Source organism: Budorcas taxicolor, chromosome 18, assembly GCF_023091745.1.
Source record: "Budorcas taxicolor isolate Tak-1 chromosome 18, Takin1.1, whole genome shotgun sequence".
NCBI lineage: Eukaryota > Metazoa > Chordata > Mammalia > Artiodactyla > Bovidae > Budorcas > Budorcas taxicolor.
In genome coordinates, this window is record NC_068927.1 from 4405445 (window position 1) to 4423280 (window position 17836).

Below are 17836 nucleotides of genomic sequence, written 5' to 3' on the forward strand. Positions count from 1 at the left end.
CAGTGTACAGGGATGTCTTTGTCACGTGAACTTTGGGAAAAACCCAGAAGATACTCGTGCTTAGCCAAGGTTAAGAACCAGATCAACAGTTCCTTCCCTGGACTAGGGGCTGGGCCCTTGATCAGCCAGCAGGAGCCAGGAAGGGCAGCGCGTGCAGGTGTGGGGTGGGCCCTGGAGAGGGCAGGTGAGAGAGGAGCTGAAGCAGAGCACTGCAGTCACGAGATCAGCACTGGAAAAACACAATCAGATCTGTGGAATCATCTGGCGGAGGGGGAGGGCTCAGAGACGAGGGAAAAGCAGAGGGCTGCAAAGTTCGGTGCTCTTGGCTGTTCCCTAACCCAGTTATGTGACTCTCCATTGCCTGAAAAGCCCTCCTGGGGCAGATGTCCTTTTTAATCATCTTGTTTTCGCTTCCAGACATTTTCTTATCTCTCCCTTATCCTCAGCAGCACCACTCCTTACTTTTACAAGACCTCTATTAACAGAAAGAACATTGTCTAACCCATATAATCAATCCTCAGAGAAGCAGTAAAGTGTGGCAAACACTGGCAGTTCCTCCGCTGCTTGAGATCACTGAGCAAACACGAGAAGAGGCGGGGCTGAGCTGCCCAGGCTGAATCAGAGAGCGGAGGTTGGGGCGTGCGTCAGAGACTTCCAGGTGACACCGACCGCTGCCAGTGCTTGCCCGTGGGCCTTCCTCAGATGGCTTTGGCACTTCTGCCTTTGTCCTGTGGCAAACCATCTCTGATAGATGAACTCAGAAGCCTGGTAGCTACACAAGCTCATAACGTCATTAGAGAAAAAAAAATGTTCATATCCTGATCAGCTTCCACATTCATTCACATAGTCTTGAAACCTAATCTAGAAAAATGACCCTGCCCCTCCAACAAATCTCCCACCTATCTTTATTAGAATTTAGCTTATAAGTAAACCTGAGCTACTACCACTTAAGCTGGGCTGGAAGAACCACAAGAGGGAATCAAGATTGCTAGGAGAAATATCAATAACCGCAGATATGTAGATGATACCACCCTTATGGCAGAAAGTGAAGAGGAACTAAAGAACCTCTTGATGAAAGTGAAAGAGGAGAGTGAAAAAGTTGGCTTAAAGCTCAACATTCAGAAAACAAAGATGATGGCATCTGGTCCCATCACTTCATGGGAAATAGATGGGGAAACAGTGGAAACAGTGTCAGACTTTATTTTTCTGGGCTCCAAAATCACGGCAGATGGTGATTGCAGCCATGAAATTAAAAGACGCTTACTCCTTGGAAGGAAAGTTATGACCAACCTAGACAGCACATTCAAAAGCAGAGACGTTACTTTGCCAACAAAGGTCCATCTAGTCAAGGCTATGGTTTTTGCTGTGGTCATGTATGGATGTGAGAGTTGGACTGTGAAGAAGGCTAAGCGCCGAAGAATTGATGCTTTTGAACTGTGGTGTTGGAGAAGACTCTTGAGAGTCCCTTGGACTGCAAGGAGATCCCACAAATCCATTCTGAAGGAGATCAGTCCTGGGTGTTCTTTGGAAAGAATGATGCTAAAGCTGAAACTCCAGTACTTTGGCCACCTCATGAGAAGAGCTGACTCATTGGAAAAGACTCTGATGCTGGGAGGGACTGGGGGCAGGAGGAGAAGGGGACGACAAAGGATGAGATGGCTGGATGGCATCACCGACTCGATGGATGTGAATTTGGGTGAATTCTGGGAGTTGGTGATGGACAGGGAGGCCTGGCGTGCTGCGATTCATGGGGTCGCAAAGAGTCAGACACGACTGTGCGACTGAACTGAACTGAACTGAACTACCACTTAATACACACCTTTTAAAGTGACACTGACAGGTGTTCTGCATAGGGCTTTATGTGTCTCATTTTATTGTGCCCCACTACATTGCATGTGCAGATACTGTTTTTGTACAAACTGTAGGACTGTGGCAGTTTTGTATTGTCAGATGATTGTTAGCATTTTGTAGCAATAAAGTATTTGTAAATTAGGTATGTATGTTGTGTTCTACATATAATGCTTGCACACTAACAGACTATCAGTATAGTATGAACATAACTTATATGCACTGGGAAACCAAAAAATCCCCATGAAGGCTTTATTGTGTTATCTGCTTCAGCGTCTTTGTGTGGAACTGGACCTGCAGTACCTGAGGTCTGCCTGTGCTATATACGTCTACGCACGATACACAGACCACAAGCTTTGTCTCATGACAGCCTCACGACCACCAAGGGTGGTACTGTTACCACAGTCTTACTGGGAAAAGAGCTGAGCCTTAGGGATGCACAGGAACTTCAGGGAGAGCCCTTGCCGGCGAGGGGCAGGGGCTCCAGGCCGTCCGCCGGGCCAGCGCCTCTCTCTGTGAGGGGGGTGCCGGGCCGTGCGCCGGGCCAGCGCCTCTCTCTGTGGGGGGGGTGCCGGGCCGTCTGCCCGGCCACGTGGTCGTGCGGGGCGGGAGTGGACTCAGAGCCATGGACCACTTCTGCAGTCACTTTGTTCTTGGCTCCTTCTGAGGTTCTTAAGAAACTACTGAAAACCGTTTCCCCTGGGATATGCCTGTGCACAGTCTATGGACATCCTCTTTGTACTGCGAAGTGAAGAGGAGGAGAGTACACGTGATGGTCAGATGCTGTCTGAGGGCTGGTGTGTCACACAGGTTGAAACCAAGGGTGAAGGCCCACCCGGGCCATGATGACCCAAACGGAAGTCCTACAACAATGTGACAACGTCTAGGCGCTCTGCTGGCTCTGCGTTTGATGCACTGAGTTTGCCGCTTCTCAGAAGACCAAATAACTCAGGTGGTGAGCCAGATCGCAGATTCGGCGTGGCAGCCATGCCTGTTCCCAGGCAGCTGCTGCTCACACGCCCTCCCACCCCTGCCCATCACCTCAGTGTTTCCCTCGCTGGAGGGACCGGCCCACGTGAGAGCAGAGTTTCCGCAACCAAGCAGAGCACTCACATTTTTCATTTCACCGTGGAAAGCTCCCGCCTACTTACACTGGGTGGTGTGTGTACAAAGAGCTCTCCCAGGGTTTTGAGGGTTTCAGAGGAACAAAATGCAGTGGTTCTTACCCCTCCTTCCCTCGGTTGTGGATGGCTAGCTCTTCGCCAATGCCCTCTTCCTCCTTGAAGCTCTCCCAGTCCAGCTTGGACTTCTCTAGGGTGCTCATCTTCTGCTTCTTGGCTCCGATTTTCCCCAAAAGGCTGCTCATGCCACTTGATCTTTTTAACCTAAGGAAAGCAAAAACATGAAACATGTAGCATGTAAAAGCTCTAATCTCTTAATTAATGGTTTCTCTGACTGGCATGGGCCTCCCTAGATTCAAGCTACGTATCTTATTGGAAGCCGTGTTTGCATCCAGGGTACTTCCTGTCTGGTGAGGAGAACACAGTAAAGACACCAGAATTCTAATGTGCGTTTCCTGCTTAATACCCTCTGACCGCTCTAACGAGCTGGGGATAGGAGATCCTAAAGATCTCTCTCTGGTGTGTATGACGGACAAGCCTCTGCCTGCAAGGAGGGAGCAGTCCAGCATGATTCAGTCTTGGTTTTAGAAGCACATGCCATGGTTTATATTTCAACTTGAACCATGTGACTTTAGGCGAGTTATTTAACTATCAATACATCTGCCTCGGTTTCCTAATCCACAAAATGAACACTCACTCACAGGGCAGTAGTATCTCTTCTATGTAAAGTGCTTAAGACAGCACCTGGAACAGAGGAAAGGTGCAGCATGAATGTTATCCACCCTGTATCACTGTCATCATCTGTGCACTAAAGCCCCAGGGAATCCTTTCAAGACAACACCGATGAGCAAGAGGTCATAATAGCTTTAAAAGACTCTTAAGATCGCTTCCTTTCAACTCCTGTGAGTCAGGACCCTGGTTTTTCCCAGGAGGTAGAGAACATTCCTCACCCCGAGAGCAAGGAATGTACAGCCTGTGCTCTGCTTGCTGGTGATGCTATCACGGATGGCGGGAGAAACCCCACATGTTCAAGTCCTGGCAGGTCGCGTGTTTCCAGTCAATGTTAAATGTGTGAGCTCAAATAAGCAAAACAGACTGCAGCTAGTAAGAAGGTACTACAAGAAGAAGGAATTACGGAAGGAACGTGGCTTTTGGTCTCTTCAGAAAGTAAAACAAGTTATATACCAGCATACAAAAAATTAGAAATCATTTTCTGCTTTGCTGGGATATGCAAGAGAGTTAAAACATTTAAAAACTCAATGAGCTAACATCACAAGGCCTACTGATAACACTGGTAATAAGACCTCTCATTTGTCTAGAAGGCTAATTCTCCAAGTGCTTTTCATAGCCATTTTCTCATCTTATTCTCCCTAATGCCTGTGAAAAACGAGCACCGAGTCTCAGAGGTGGTGGAGGAGGAACCTTCGAGGTGATCTTGACTCACCAACTATTCTGAAGTCCCACCTCCCTGCAGCACAGTGCCAGGGAGGGACGGCTTACTACCTCTGCCCTGGAGAGAGGTGACAGGCCAGTGTCCACAGTGAACACAAGACTCTAGGGGCTGGACAATTACCCTCCACATTCTCATTCTGTTTATACTGGTGGAGGGGATGTTAGCTTCCCCATCGTGGTCATACCCTACTATATGCTGTCAGCTTAAGATCAACTCAGAACAGGCTGGGCAGGCGTCACTGTCCTCACTTTGAGTTGGACAAATAGACCGAGAGTAGAGAGGTTACATGACACAGAAAGGTCAGACCAACAGCAGATGCAGGCCCAGGATGAAACAAGGCTTTTCCGGCCCTCAGTGTGGGGCACTGTGCTCACCTCTAGTGTGTGGATTTACTCGAGAGATCTTCTAATGGCTACTTTGTTCCCAATCTGCTTATGAATTTTCCAAACAGTTTTTAATGAGCTTTCAATTCATACCCAGATAACTCAGTCCCTACAGCAGTCTCTCCATCCACACACAGACTATATTTTACCAGGAACAGAGCATGAGTGTGTGCGTGGTCACTCAATGACGTCCACCTCTGTGCGACCCCATGGACTGTAGGCCGCCAGGCTCCTCTGTCCATGGGATTCTCCAGGCAAGAATACTGGAGTGGATTGCCATTTCCTTCTCCAGGGGATCTTCCTGACCCAGGGTTTGAACGTGTGTCTCCTGCACTGCAGACGGTGATATTTTACCAGGACAGAGCATGAGGGGGGATGAGGAAACTTAATACGGCTCCAATGTTTCCACTTCTCACCTGCTGCACTATACTGGTTCTCAGTTTTATTTCCTCTCACCTGGATAATTCAGCAGCCTCTTCACTTGTCTCCCTGACTTTTATCTTGTCCCATCACTCACCTGTTCCATCCTGGCATTGATTCTACTAATATGTGCTGTCTTCAGAGTGAGTTTCCTAAAATCCGAATCTTATCACGTCTTTCTGTTTAAGGATCTCCTCCCTGACGCCCAACCGCTCTCACGATAAAGGCTACACGCCTTCACCCCTGAAGCGCCTCCTGGCCTTCTCTCGCCACATCTCCCTTTGCAGCCAAAGCTCCAGCCACACCATCCCGGCCGTGCAGTTTACCTCTCACACATTTAACATCTCTCTGGTCTCGTCTCAGCGGGGAAACCACTTCCGGCAGGAGGCTTTCCCAGCCGTTCCCGCACTCTCTGCATTAGACAGCTCCTGCTGGAGCTTCAAGAGCGCCCCAGTTCTCCTCCGTCGCAGCCCTGCTCCTGTACACGTGCCTGAGGGACTCCACTCTCAGCTGCGGCCACACCGGTCAGCTCTGGGGACGCTCAGGGCCACTGCTGACACCTCACCAAAACCGCATACCTGCAGGCTTCTCGTTTCTGGCCACAGGGCCTCCTCCAACCCTGTCCACATGTCACAGGCACTGTGGTGGAATGACTGTGGGGAGCTGGTGCCTCAGCGGGCCAAGCTCTTGTGCTCACACAGGCGGCTCCGGGAGGCACACTGAACGCTCCTCAGGAGTCCCAGGGACGCGGAGCCATTGTGGCCTTGGGCACACACACACACCTGTATTGGCTCTTCCCCCTTCCCGGCCTCCCCTGCCCCGCTCCCTCAACTCCTGCTTCTTGAGACGCCTTCCCAAATAAGCTACCTGTACTCAAAGCCTTCCCCAAGGTTCTGCTTTGACGGGAATCTAACAAAGATGCTCAGGAGAAACACGACTTGCCCTGTGCTAGCTCTGTATGACGCGGACACTTCAGTTCTGGGTTTCCAAATCTCTCTCCAGCACGTGGATACAGTTGCCAATGGCAGACACTCAATAAAGTCAACAGTGTTACCTGGACCATAGAACCAACTAGTGGGAGAGGATTAGACTTTTTTTAGAATAAAAGGTATTCAGAATACTTCTAAATTAGGAAATTCTAAGGGAGGAAACAGTGTCAGACTTTATTTTTTTGGGCTCCAAAATCACGGCAGATGGTGATTGCAGCCATGAAATTAAAAGACGCTTACTCCTTGGAAGGAAAGTTATGACCAACCTAGACAGCATATTCAAAAGCAGAGATGTTACTTTGCCAACAGAGGTCCGTCTAGTCAAGGCTGTGGTTTTTCCAGTGGTCGTGTATGGATGTGAGAGTTGGACTGTGAAGAAGGCTGAGCGCTGAAGAACTGATGCTTTTGAACTGTGGTGCTGGAGGACTCTTGAGAGTCCCTTGGACTGCAAGGAGATCCAACCAGTCCATTCTAAAAGAGATCAGTCCTGGGTGTTCTTTGGAAGGAATGATGCTAAAGCTGAAACTCCAGTACTTTGGCCACCTCATGCGAAGAGTTGACTCACTGGAAAAGACCCTGATGCTGGGAGGGATTGGGGGCAGGAGGAGAAGGGGACAACAGAGGATGAGATGGCTGGATGGCATCACTGACTCGATGGACCTGAGTTTGGGTGAACTCCGGGAGTTGGTGATGGACAGGGAGGCCTGGCGTGCTGCGATTCATGGGGTCGCAAAGAGTCAGACACGATTGAGCAACTGAACTGAACTGAACTGAAGGGGAGGAATTTCCACTTACATTTGCCAATCAGTTCTCAGCAGCTCAGGGTTCCCCATCTTATCTGGGCAACACCATGACTTTGTACACATCTCTCCCCCTTAGCCTACAGCTCTGATGGCATTACCAGAATACACCATCTTTTCAACAATAGGAAAGTGATTTTTGCACATAGCAGTGAAGAAGGTGCTAGAAAAGGAAAACAGTCACCAGTAAACATCAGCAAAATGTCACCTGCTCTATTACGTTTTATGGAAAAGCTTCCAGGTCTGCCTGCACCGGATCATTAACATAGTGTATGATTTCCTAATTTGATGGCCTCAAAAGCAAAATTACCCACCTTTTATTTGAGGCTAAATCAAAGTGAACGTCACATTTACAGCAGTAACCAAAACGCCTGGTGGCCTTATCCTGAGACCAGCACCTCTCCTGGGGTCGAGCATGTGGGGTCTCATACTTGGTTCCCCCCTTGAAACAGGGCTGCAGTGGCACAGTCCTGGCGTCCGCCCATCGCAGCCATCAGGAAGGTAGATCGACCCTGACCTTGGCCCCCTCTCTGCTGCAAAGGTTCATCCAGCAGGCTTTCAGGAGAGCTGAGGCAGGCAGCAGCAGACAGCTTCTGGGCCGCGGCTGGGAGCCATCTCTGCCCTGCTGGGAAATGCAAAGCACGCCCTGCCCTGCACGCCCCCCTCACAACAGCGGCTGGGCTAGGAGACGGTGGCCCAGCACTGGTGTCCCACAGGCATTGAGGAGCTGTGTACTGGGCAACCAGGGAAAGGGGAGACTCCTAATTCCCTTGGTGACCTCTCTGCTGTCAGCAGGAACCCGAGCAGCTTCAGGCGTTACAGTTTGTTCTGGATCCTAAGCCATAAGGGCAAGAGACTACCAGAAAGTTGGCTCTGACAGCTCAACCCCCTCCCCAGGTGCAGATTTTCCAGTCTTGGTTCTAAAGTGGGGTGAGCTGTGTTACAGAAACCACATTCAAGAGAGCCCTCACCCACCTTTAGAGGCCGAAGCTCACAGTGGGCCTCTGCACTTGCTCCCTCAGAGTGCATCCAGAATGTTATATTCAGACACATCCAGAATACTGCTGCCAAGATGTTTTCCACGTAACCCATGACATTTCAACCACCTCCTCCTGCTCTGCTGACCTTCCGACCATATGCTTGGTGTGAACACTAGTGCCATCTGAGGAGTGCGCCGTCACTCTGGCCAGCTGGCCTCTGTGCCATCACGGTGTGGCTGAGGGTGCAGCGCGCTGGAGAGAGACCCTCACTAAGCCTTCGCTTCTGTGCGAAGTCAGCAATTCCCTCAATTCCCTTCCCACCACGCAAAGCCTGCTGACCTGCCCCACACCAGACACCAGCCAAGACCTCACAAAAGAAGATTCAGAACCTCAGAAAAGTAAAAAGGATAAAAGGGCAAAATGACTGTTGTCTTTTTCCTTTCTGAATTCAAAGTTTACAATGATAATCTGCTACAACTTTTGCTGCCTTTTAGCCCCTGAAATGTAGATTTAACAAAATTCATTGCAACTAAATGATAAAGTCCATCCTGTTAAGTCTGTTATAAAGATATTAAAGTAACATGTTTTCTTTGTTCCAGTCCCATGAACATGGACACAGATTCACCCAACTGATCTGTTCCATAGCAAAAGCACTGCTTTATCTGGCCATGTTCAGTGAAGCTCTGGATCCTGCTATTTATTTATAAGACATACTAGAAAGGAGCTGGAAAAATAACTTCTTAAACAGAAATAGAAAGGATGACAGGACACAGCAACTGGTTCTCAAGGAAGAGTGGGAACATCTTTCCCATGATCTTTAAAATCAGCCTCAGGCACCCAGGGGTCCCACAGAAGAGAATTTGAGGTTTGGGAATGAATTTAGAGTCCATTCGTTCTTTGGACACATTCGACAGAGATTACTCAGAAATGACTGTATACCAGACAGTGTGCTTGGAACTAGGGATTGATACAAAAATATATAAAGCAAAATTTTGGCTTCTAGGAGACAATCTGGTGGAGATGAATATACAAAAAAATTATGACCAAATACTATTAGGGCACGAAAGAAGGAGCAGCTGAGACGCCGGCTGATGCAAGCTCTTTGTTTTAGAGACGCGTTAACTAAACTCTATGAAGGTTTGGAAATCTGCCCAGGTGCACAGTGAGACAGACCTGGGTCCGCACTCTGCTTGACCACCCGGCTGCTATGAGATGAGGACAGCTCACCTTTGGCCCTCCCTTCCACACTCCAGTTTCACTGCTGGTTTTGGGGTTTGGGGGAATATTCTTATCTTCCCTGTTGTCCTGGAGCTCACTGTACACAGGGCCCATGTCTTACTCATTCTTGGCTCACTCAGCATCCTGCAAAGCTTTGCCATGGTATGTGATCACTACATGTTTAATAGGATTTGACAGTGGGCAAATGAATTTTCTCTTTTAACAGAAGTTTTTAACACTACATTTGAACCAACAGCAAAGAAAAGGAAGCTCCAAAATTGAACCAGCAAGGATAAGGTCAACACAAGTGCACGGGAGTGCCACTGACCTCTACTTGGAACTTCCACGCACACAGCCCAACTCAAGTCTATGCTTTCCGGCTCACAACTTGCTTAACCACTAAAATGCAAATTATTTGGAACTAAGATTTCTTGGCAGAGATAAGCAGTTTCCGTAGTATTTGGCATCTGTTTACAAGGCAGGAGTCGACTTTTCACAGCTCACCCATGGCCTAAGAGCCATACAAGGGTCTGGAACTGGCATGGTTCTTCCTGAGAAATGTGAAGAAGGTTTATGGTGGAAATTCTTCAGTGAGAGCTGTCTGCTTCAGTGAGAGCTGTCTGCTTGTTCTCTTGCAGATCATCTTTGGATTAAGCTGAAATCCCTAAGAATGAGAAGTAAAGCCCCAGTCCCTGGGCCAATTTCACTCCCCACCTGTGTAAGTCTCTAAGTAATCTTCCCAAAGCCCAAGACCAGACGACTCGAGGAAATGGACTGGAAGCCAGTGGCACATTAGGAAAAGAGTTTAAATCCCATTCACTTCCCAACGTTGTATTGCAGTATTCTATGGGACACTGGGCTCAGTAAAGTGGAAAACCAGAAATATTGACATTGATACACTGCCAGCCAAAAAAAAAAAAAAAAACAACACACACCAGAAAAGAAAAAAAGCATCTACCAGCAAAAGGTGAAATAAAAGCTGGCAACAAGTAGCAGCTTCACAGTTTTTGTACAAATAGAAAATGGTCTGCTAACTCAGTTTTATTGATCTTATGCCAATCCAAGAATAAAAGAAGTTAAGTTTTGTCTGATTTGATTTCGGCTGCTCTCCATCTTTACAGCATGTCTGTGAAAACTAGGTGATGATTTTGGTAGCAAAAGCCCTGAATTCTAAGCTCTTCTAAAATACTATATTACAGAAAGCCCTTTCCAACTTTTTCTTCCCTATCTGTTAAGCACAGGACTGTTTTGCTTGCTGGAAGGACTATCTTAGCTGACTTGGTCCTATTTAAATGAGCAGCCCTTCCTAGAGAAGACACACCATCCCTCCACCGTCAGCTCTCCTCAAAGCCGTAGGAGTCCTGTAACTGCAGTCTCTGGTCTCTCTTATGATCAAGGTCAAGTATTTCTGAGACAAGTAACTTGTGGCTGGGGACTCTCAAACAACACTGAAATGGACTTATTCTCTGGGACAGCTAACTGAGCGGCTGGGCAGCAGTTTATTAGCATCATATGCCAAGAGAAAGTTAATGCCCCTCTTTGTGAAGAACAGTCCTCCTCTGGTCTATTGTTCTGCTGAAACCAGCTCAGTGGGCTTGGGCCCCTTGCCACAGAAGGCAATTGTTTGTTTTTATTGTTGTTTGTTTTCATTAATCTGCCTAGTTCAGACCTTTCAGGGTGGGTCAAAGTTAGACAAGCATTAGGAAAGAATGGGTCCTTCTCCACACCAACCCTTGGCGCACATGAGGCCTTTGCAGTGCTTGGTTCACACACTTAATGCAGAGAAAAATGCTGTATGAAGATGTAAAAGGCCTGTGTTGTCAGGCGGGTGGGTGAGCTCTAGAGCACCCAGTCCGCTCCTGCTTCTGCGAGATGGAATGTGACGGCACAAGGAGGCCAATGTGGTCTGCTGAGAACTTCCCCTCAACTTTCCAGTTTCAAAATGTCAAACTGACAGAAAAGCTGAAAGCAGAGAACAACTATTTATCTAAATACTCTTCACTGCAATAGCGTCTGCCTCCAATGCGGGAGACTCGGGTTCGATCCCTGGGTCAGGAAGATCCCCTGGAGAAGGAAATGGTAACCCTCTCCAGTATTCTTGCCTGGAGAATCCCATGGACAGAGAAGCCGTGGTAGGCTACAGTCCACAGGGTCGCAATGAGTCGGACACGACTAAGCGGCTTCACTTTCACTTTAACATTCTGCCACATTTGCTTTCTCTCTCTCTCCTTCTCTCTATATATACAAATTTTCTTTTTTGGGGGGTGATTCATGCCCCATCACCTCTGGGTCTAAGAAAGTCTCCAAAAAGTGAAAAAGCAGTAACTGGAGAACGGCCAGGGGTTATGATCATCAGCAGGGTCCTAGACTAGAACTGCCAACGGTGAGCATGGAGTCCCTGGCCAACACAGAAGCATTCACCTTGATATCTGGATTCTCTTCTCAAGGGTCAGAGGCCCGCTGTGCAGAGGGTTAAGCGAAGTCAGTGCAAAGTCGGTGGCAAAGAAAAACCCTTTGGCCTGTCCACCAGGCCTTGAGGAAATGATACTTTTCTGTTTCCCTTCTCCTTTGTCCCACTCCCATGTGGTCATCTCATTCCCTGGGAAAGAGATAATGCCACATCCCTTCCTGCCTCTGCTCTGGCAACTTCCTTCCTCACACCATTCCCATGGCGGGGCCCAGGACGGGCAGGGGAGAGCCGCCACCACGTTAGAGCAGTTGGGGCCTGAAGCAGGCCAGGGGGCTCTCTCCAAGGAGGAAATGTTCGTTTACTGAGAGTGAGGATTGTGCCTGGGGGGGAATGGAGGCCTCTCCCGAGAGGTGCTGCTGTTGCTTTAATTTGCATGATCAGGCGCAGCTGGGGAGAACAATGTACTGACCAACACAAACAGACCATTTACATTTCTGAGACAGACTTTTAAAGTATTAAATACAGCTCCTAACAAAGCCCATAATGGCATTTTTCTTTAGGCAAACCCTGGGAGCTCAACTGAGGCAGGCACAGCTTGTTTTCCAGACGCTGCTTCCATATGGGCGCCAACCAGTCACAGCCTTGGGGCAGAGGCAGAGGAGCAGAGCGAGCCCCTCTTTGGGGGTGCTCTGGGGCCTCTGAGATGGAGCCAGGCCAGGCAGCTCTGGATTACCTGGACTGCCCGCCGGGGCTGAGGCCAGGAGCCCCGCTCACCCTGACGGGTCCGATCCCGGCAGGAGAAGAGCGCCTCTCCCAGAGACAGCAGCCAGTGAGAAGCAAAGTGTGGAGCCCGGAAGACAAATGTGCCCGACGGGGCTGTTCTGGCTAACTGCTGACTGCTGACTCAGGAGTTGGCGTGCTTTCTCAGACCTCAGCATTCTGCTTTCTTTGACAGGCAGGTCTCTCTCTCTTCATGAAAATGTCTGAGGATGTCAACATAAAATACGTTTTTAAGTCTTGGCCGCCTCCCAGGTTGAGATCAAGTTAGAGTCTCAGGATGTGGGGGTGTGCTCAGTCAGATCAGGGAGCGTTCACTGAAGAGAGTCATGCCTGCGCTCCTTTCTAGAAATGGGTAGGCACATTAACCACAAGGCTTCGGATGAAACACACGAGTTAGCTAGCATATATTTTGCAAAATTATTCCCCCTCAACTTCTCATCACTACTAAACATGCATGCTAACTTGCAAATGAGAAGGATATGAACTCTGGACACAGCTTGATTCCTGACACCTCGCAGTTCTGTCTGGAGAGGGGTGTGCTTGACGGTCTTCTCATTAGATGAGGCTGAGTGGTGACACAGGTCGTGTTCTAGCGCCTGGCGTGCCTCAGCGTCCCTGACTCCAGACCGCTCTCCGTGTGGCGGCTGCACTGTCAGGCGCTTGCTCACTGGCCAGGGGATCTCCTCTGGCCGCCCAGAAGGCGCTGTCCTGCTCACTCAACGGGCAACTTAACAAGGCCCAGGCCCCAACCTGTCCCCTCCCAGGGCAGCGCCTGTCTTCAAAAAGCCAGGACACACCATCATCTACAGTTTTCCCATCGTCACAGCACCCCTCACAATCCAGGATTCAAAGAGTCCTTGGGAAGCAATTACCTGCACAACGGTGATCAAAAGAAGGGGGTTGTTTCCAGCCTGAGCCCGAGGTGTCACTTCACTAAAGCAATGCAATGGATTTCAATAAAGAGGAATATCTGTTCCCACGTAGTCTGGTAGAGAAAGCAGAAAACTTTCTTTTTCCCTGCACTCAGGAAATGGTTTTCATATATGTTAACCACAGCTGGGTAATCTGTATAACCACAACATAGCTTCTCTTTAATAAATAGAAGATTTTTAAGCACTGCATCACTAACCACCAAAAAGAATTCCCACCCTCCATCTCTAAGGCAAGAAAAAATGATAAGGCTAAGTAGAGTCTCTTTCCTTAATCTGCCAGTCAGGGGTTGCTGAAGAAGCTTTTTCATTCAGAAATGTAGACTGTTTCATGAAGCTTCTGTCATCCAGCCCCATTGCTGAATGATGGATGAACCCTGAACAAATCCAGCTTCTCTGCATGCTGGGATCCCCTCAGAGCCTTTATGACCACGATCCACAATGGGTCATAAGGTAAATGTATGACTACGGATCATGGCCAATAGGTGTGAAGGAGCTTTTGTGACTGCTGGCTGGGAGATGAAGGTACGCTGAAACAAAGCTGGCCAACCCTGCCTAGCACAGATGGTTCAAGAAAATGAAAACAAATCAAACCAAACATCATTAACTAAAGATGCGAAGGGTGGACTGGACAGTTCTCCGATTCACCCTTGTATATCACTTGCCCTGGGAAACTTGGCATCACCCTCTCCCTGCTGAGAGAGCAAGGCCTCTGTCCTCTGGCTCCTTGCCCTGAAGCCAGGAGCAGTCTGGGAGAGCCGGTGACCCTCTCCCTGGGGGCAAGTGGCTTCATGACGCCCTTCCTGTCACTGTGAGGCCCAGCTGGTAATTCAGCAACGACTGTGTGAGCATGCTCACCATTCCTGCTGCCCAGAAGGAAGGAGGTTTGGAGCCAGAGGCACTAACACCGGTGGTCTCATTTGAATGATATTACTAAAACTAAAAGGGCATTCATGCAAAAACACACAAAACAACTCCCCTCCCCCAAACCTACCTAGTTGTCATGAAGAGCTTTTTTCTAAGGGTGAAGATTAAGCTACTGAATTGATTTGTATTCTGTTGATAAAAGAATGCTGGAAAACTGGTGACACATCATCTTTTATTCTCAGTTAATACTTTTAAAAACAGCTTGACTGCAATACAATTCACATACTAAAGAAGTTACTCATTTAAAGTATGCAAGTCAACGGTTCTCAGTGTATTCAGTTGTGGAGCCACTATTACAGTCTAATTTTAGGACATTTTATCATTCTCTCAAAGAAAAACAAAAAAAACTCCTCACACCCATTCATTAGCAGTCACCCCCATTCCTCCAGCTTCAGGCCAGGAGCTAATCTATGTTCTGTCTCTACAGATCAGCCTGTTCTCCCAGCTATCAATAATAGTTGTATTTTGCTATTTCAAAAAGTATTATTATTATTACTTTTTGTCATGCTATACAGTATGCATGGTCTTAGCTCCTTGACCAGGGATTGAACTCAGGTCCCCTGCAGTGGAAGCAGGGAGTCTTACCCGCTGGACTGCCAGGGAAGTCCCAGCCAGCCAATAATTTTAAATCATAAGTTTAAGACTATACAGTTGGTATCTGTTGTAGCTAACTATAAGAAACACTTTTAAAATTTCAACTTGTCCCATATGTTGACGGTCATATATATATATATATATATATATATATATATATATATATTTCATAAGAGCCACGAAAATCAGAAATCTAGACTTCAGACAGGAATACTGTAATATCTGAGCACTGCTTATATAGCTAAGTCCTGAATACCATCACCACTACTTTGGAGCTGTGTTTTTAAAGCAGTGAGGTGCAGCGGCTTACCAACTGCCCCTGCCACTTAAACCTTTTTGTTTGTTTGTTTTAAAAACCATTTGGGTGAGAAAATTTATCTGAGCCTCAGGTCGTGTGCGTGTGCGTGTGTGTGTTTACTTTCTCTGTCGTGTCTGACTCTGCAACCCCATGGACTGTAGCCCATCAGGCTTCTCCGTCCATGGCAAGTATACTGGAGTGGGTTGCCATGCCCTTCTCCAGGGGATCTTCCCGACTCAGGGATCAAACCCAGGTCTCCCGCACTGCAGGTGGGTTCTTTACTGACGGAGCCACCAGGGAAGCCCAAGAATACTGAGGATAATAATAGCTGCTTTGAAGTGTGATGATTAAATGAGATATTCATCTACCTAGCCCGAGTGCCTTCAGTGTGCCAGACTCTGTTGGCCACTGGAAATAGAAACACAAATTTCTTAGCCTCATTAAATTCATTTGCTCAAGACAGAAACACAAACAAGTAATTAATTAGATTATGAGAAAACCGAGTGCTTTAGGAGCCTAACAGTGTGAGCTGGGGAAGGCTGTAGAGAGGGAGGGGAGGTATCTGAAATGTGCAAGCTGAGAAGGGATTTGCAAGGAGACAAGGTGGGAGAGAGAAGTCAGCAGAGACAGGGGCCTCTGCAGCGCATGTGAAGGCGCAGAGCAGAGGCCACACTTCCTGTCGCTCCTACTCTCATCATGCCCTCAAAAAGATGCTTCTCTAGAAGCCAGAAACAAATTAAAATCTTGCTGCTGCTAGAGAAAAACTATGGAGCTTTAGGAGTTGCTTGTTCTTTTTCTGAAGCTAATTCATCTTTGGCAGCAAAGTGTATTTTAAATTTCTACTTTTTTCTCCTGAAAAATTCCAAACCAAGAAAAGTTGATCACCTTTGATCTAGAACAGTCCCCACGCCTGTAGAATGGCCCACAATTTGGACTTGTCCGATTGTTAACGCTGGCTGCTTTGGGGGCATCTGGGAGTCTTTCAGCACGCAATCTTTGGACGGCTTTTCCTCATGGACACTTACTTCCTGAGTGATTTCATCCAGTCCCGAGGCTTACATACCAGTAAACTGCCTCTGACTCCCAAAGGTCTTATTTTCAGCCCAGACCTTGCTCCGTAACTCCAGACTTTCACTAACTGCCCAGCAGACCTCGCCTGCAGCAGCTTTCCACACCTTAGCAGAAGGCATAGCACCTGGCCACGTACTCACCTTTCAGACTTGCTCTCTCACGACTAACCCCACACTCACTCCACCTCAGGTACGTACCCACCTTTGAAGGCCTAGACTCAAGCCATTCCTTCCACCTGAAATACTCTCTTCCAACAGAACATCTTGTTAGCGTTCTCACCGCCCTCAAGACTGCGTGCAGATATCAACTTCTCAGTGAGACTTGCCCTTACCACCCTGTGCATCCTGTTCCCACTCTAACCTTCACCCTCACCCCACGGTCCTGCTCCAACTACCCTCCTCAGATTTTTTTTTTCTTTGTAACATTCAGTATTTTCTAACACACCACATAATTTATTATGTTTATTGTCCATCTCTTTCTTGGAATGGAAACTCCACAAAGGCTGGAGCTGATGTCTGTTTTGATCACTGATATAACCCAAACATCCAGTACAGCGCCTGGCACATGGCAGGCACTTTTAATAAACATTTCTTAAAAGAATGTATGAATACTGGGAAAACATATCAACTTGGTACATTATAAACAGATTCCAATAATGATATCTACTAAGGTAACAGTTCTTGGTGTTGGCTAATCTCATAGCTGCTGCATATCCTTAGCTGGGTTTTCTGCAGGAAAAGTTAGCAGTTTAGACATGGGAAAAGCATTTGTTCATTGCAACAGATGGCAGATCCCTCTGTGAATGGCTGTCAGGAGCCTGGAATTTGTCCTAGGCTGGCCCCAGTGTCACTGGATAAGAGCCTGCAGAATGCTCAACAACCCCACCATAAACTGTAATCTGGTGGACACAGGCTAAAATATCCTAATTGAAACACAAGTCAGGGACAGAATTAGAGGGAATGCTGGATGACCTTTGTTTTTTTGGTCTACGATAAGAGAATTTGCAAAATAAAAAAAAAGTGATATATACATTCGTATTTTGTGGTAAATGAAGCTCTGGAACAACCAGGTCAGGAGACAGAAGGAAAGACTAATGAGGGTCACAAATGAGTCTTTTTCTCTTGCCACCAGTTACCTCACAGCAAAGCTGCTTTTATTGGTTTGGTCTTGGGGGCTAGTTTTCAAGTCATATACTCTATTATGTTATGAGCCAGAAGCAATGTCTGAGTCCAGTCTTGAAGCTAAACCAACACTGGATGGATGTACTTGGAGCAATTAGCTAACTCAATATTCAGCCAACTGAATAACTTCTTGTCAGAAGCTGCCAGAAAGAATCATTCAGGGGTACAGGTTTGATATCGGCAGCAAGCTGAGCTACAGCAAAGACAACCACTCCTTCCAGCTGCCACAACCAACTATGTCAAGGTAAGAGAATTATCCAGATAGGAACTTTCTCTCTTGTTCAGTGGGCACCTGAGCTGGTGGACACAGTGGAAGGGGTAAGATGGCAAGAGCAGCTAGAAAAAGAGGCAAAAAGAAGTGGGTTCTTCTCACTGCTGGTGGTCTGGGTGCCTGGTAAGAATAGAAGACCCTAAAAACGTTCAAAGGGGTGTGG

The 17836-nt window shown here is 47.6% G+C and overlaps 1 protein-coding gene across 1 annotated transcript in view; it reads right to left on the minus strand.

Annotated features, from left to right (window-relative positions):
- Positions 1–17836, minus strand: part of LOC128062969 (craniofacial development protein 1) — a 101768-nt gene that overhangs the window by 10694 nt on the left and 73238 nt on the right. Inside the window, exon 6 of the mRNA XM_052655481.1 lies at positions 3075–3233. Within this exon, the coding sequence (XP_052511441.1) occupies positions 3075–3233 (159 nt within the window). The remainder of the gene's footprint in view (positions 1–3074; positions 3234–17836) is intronic.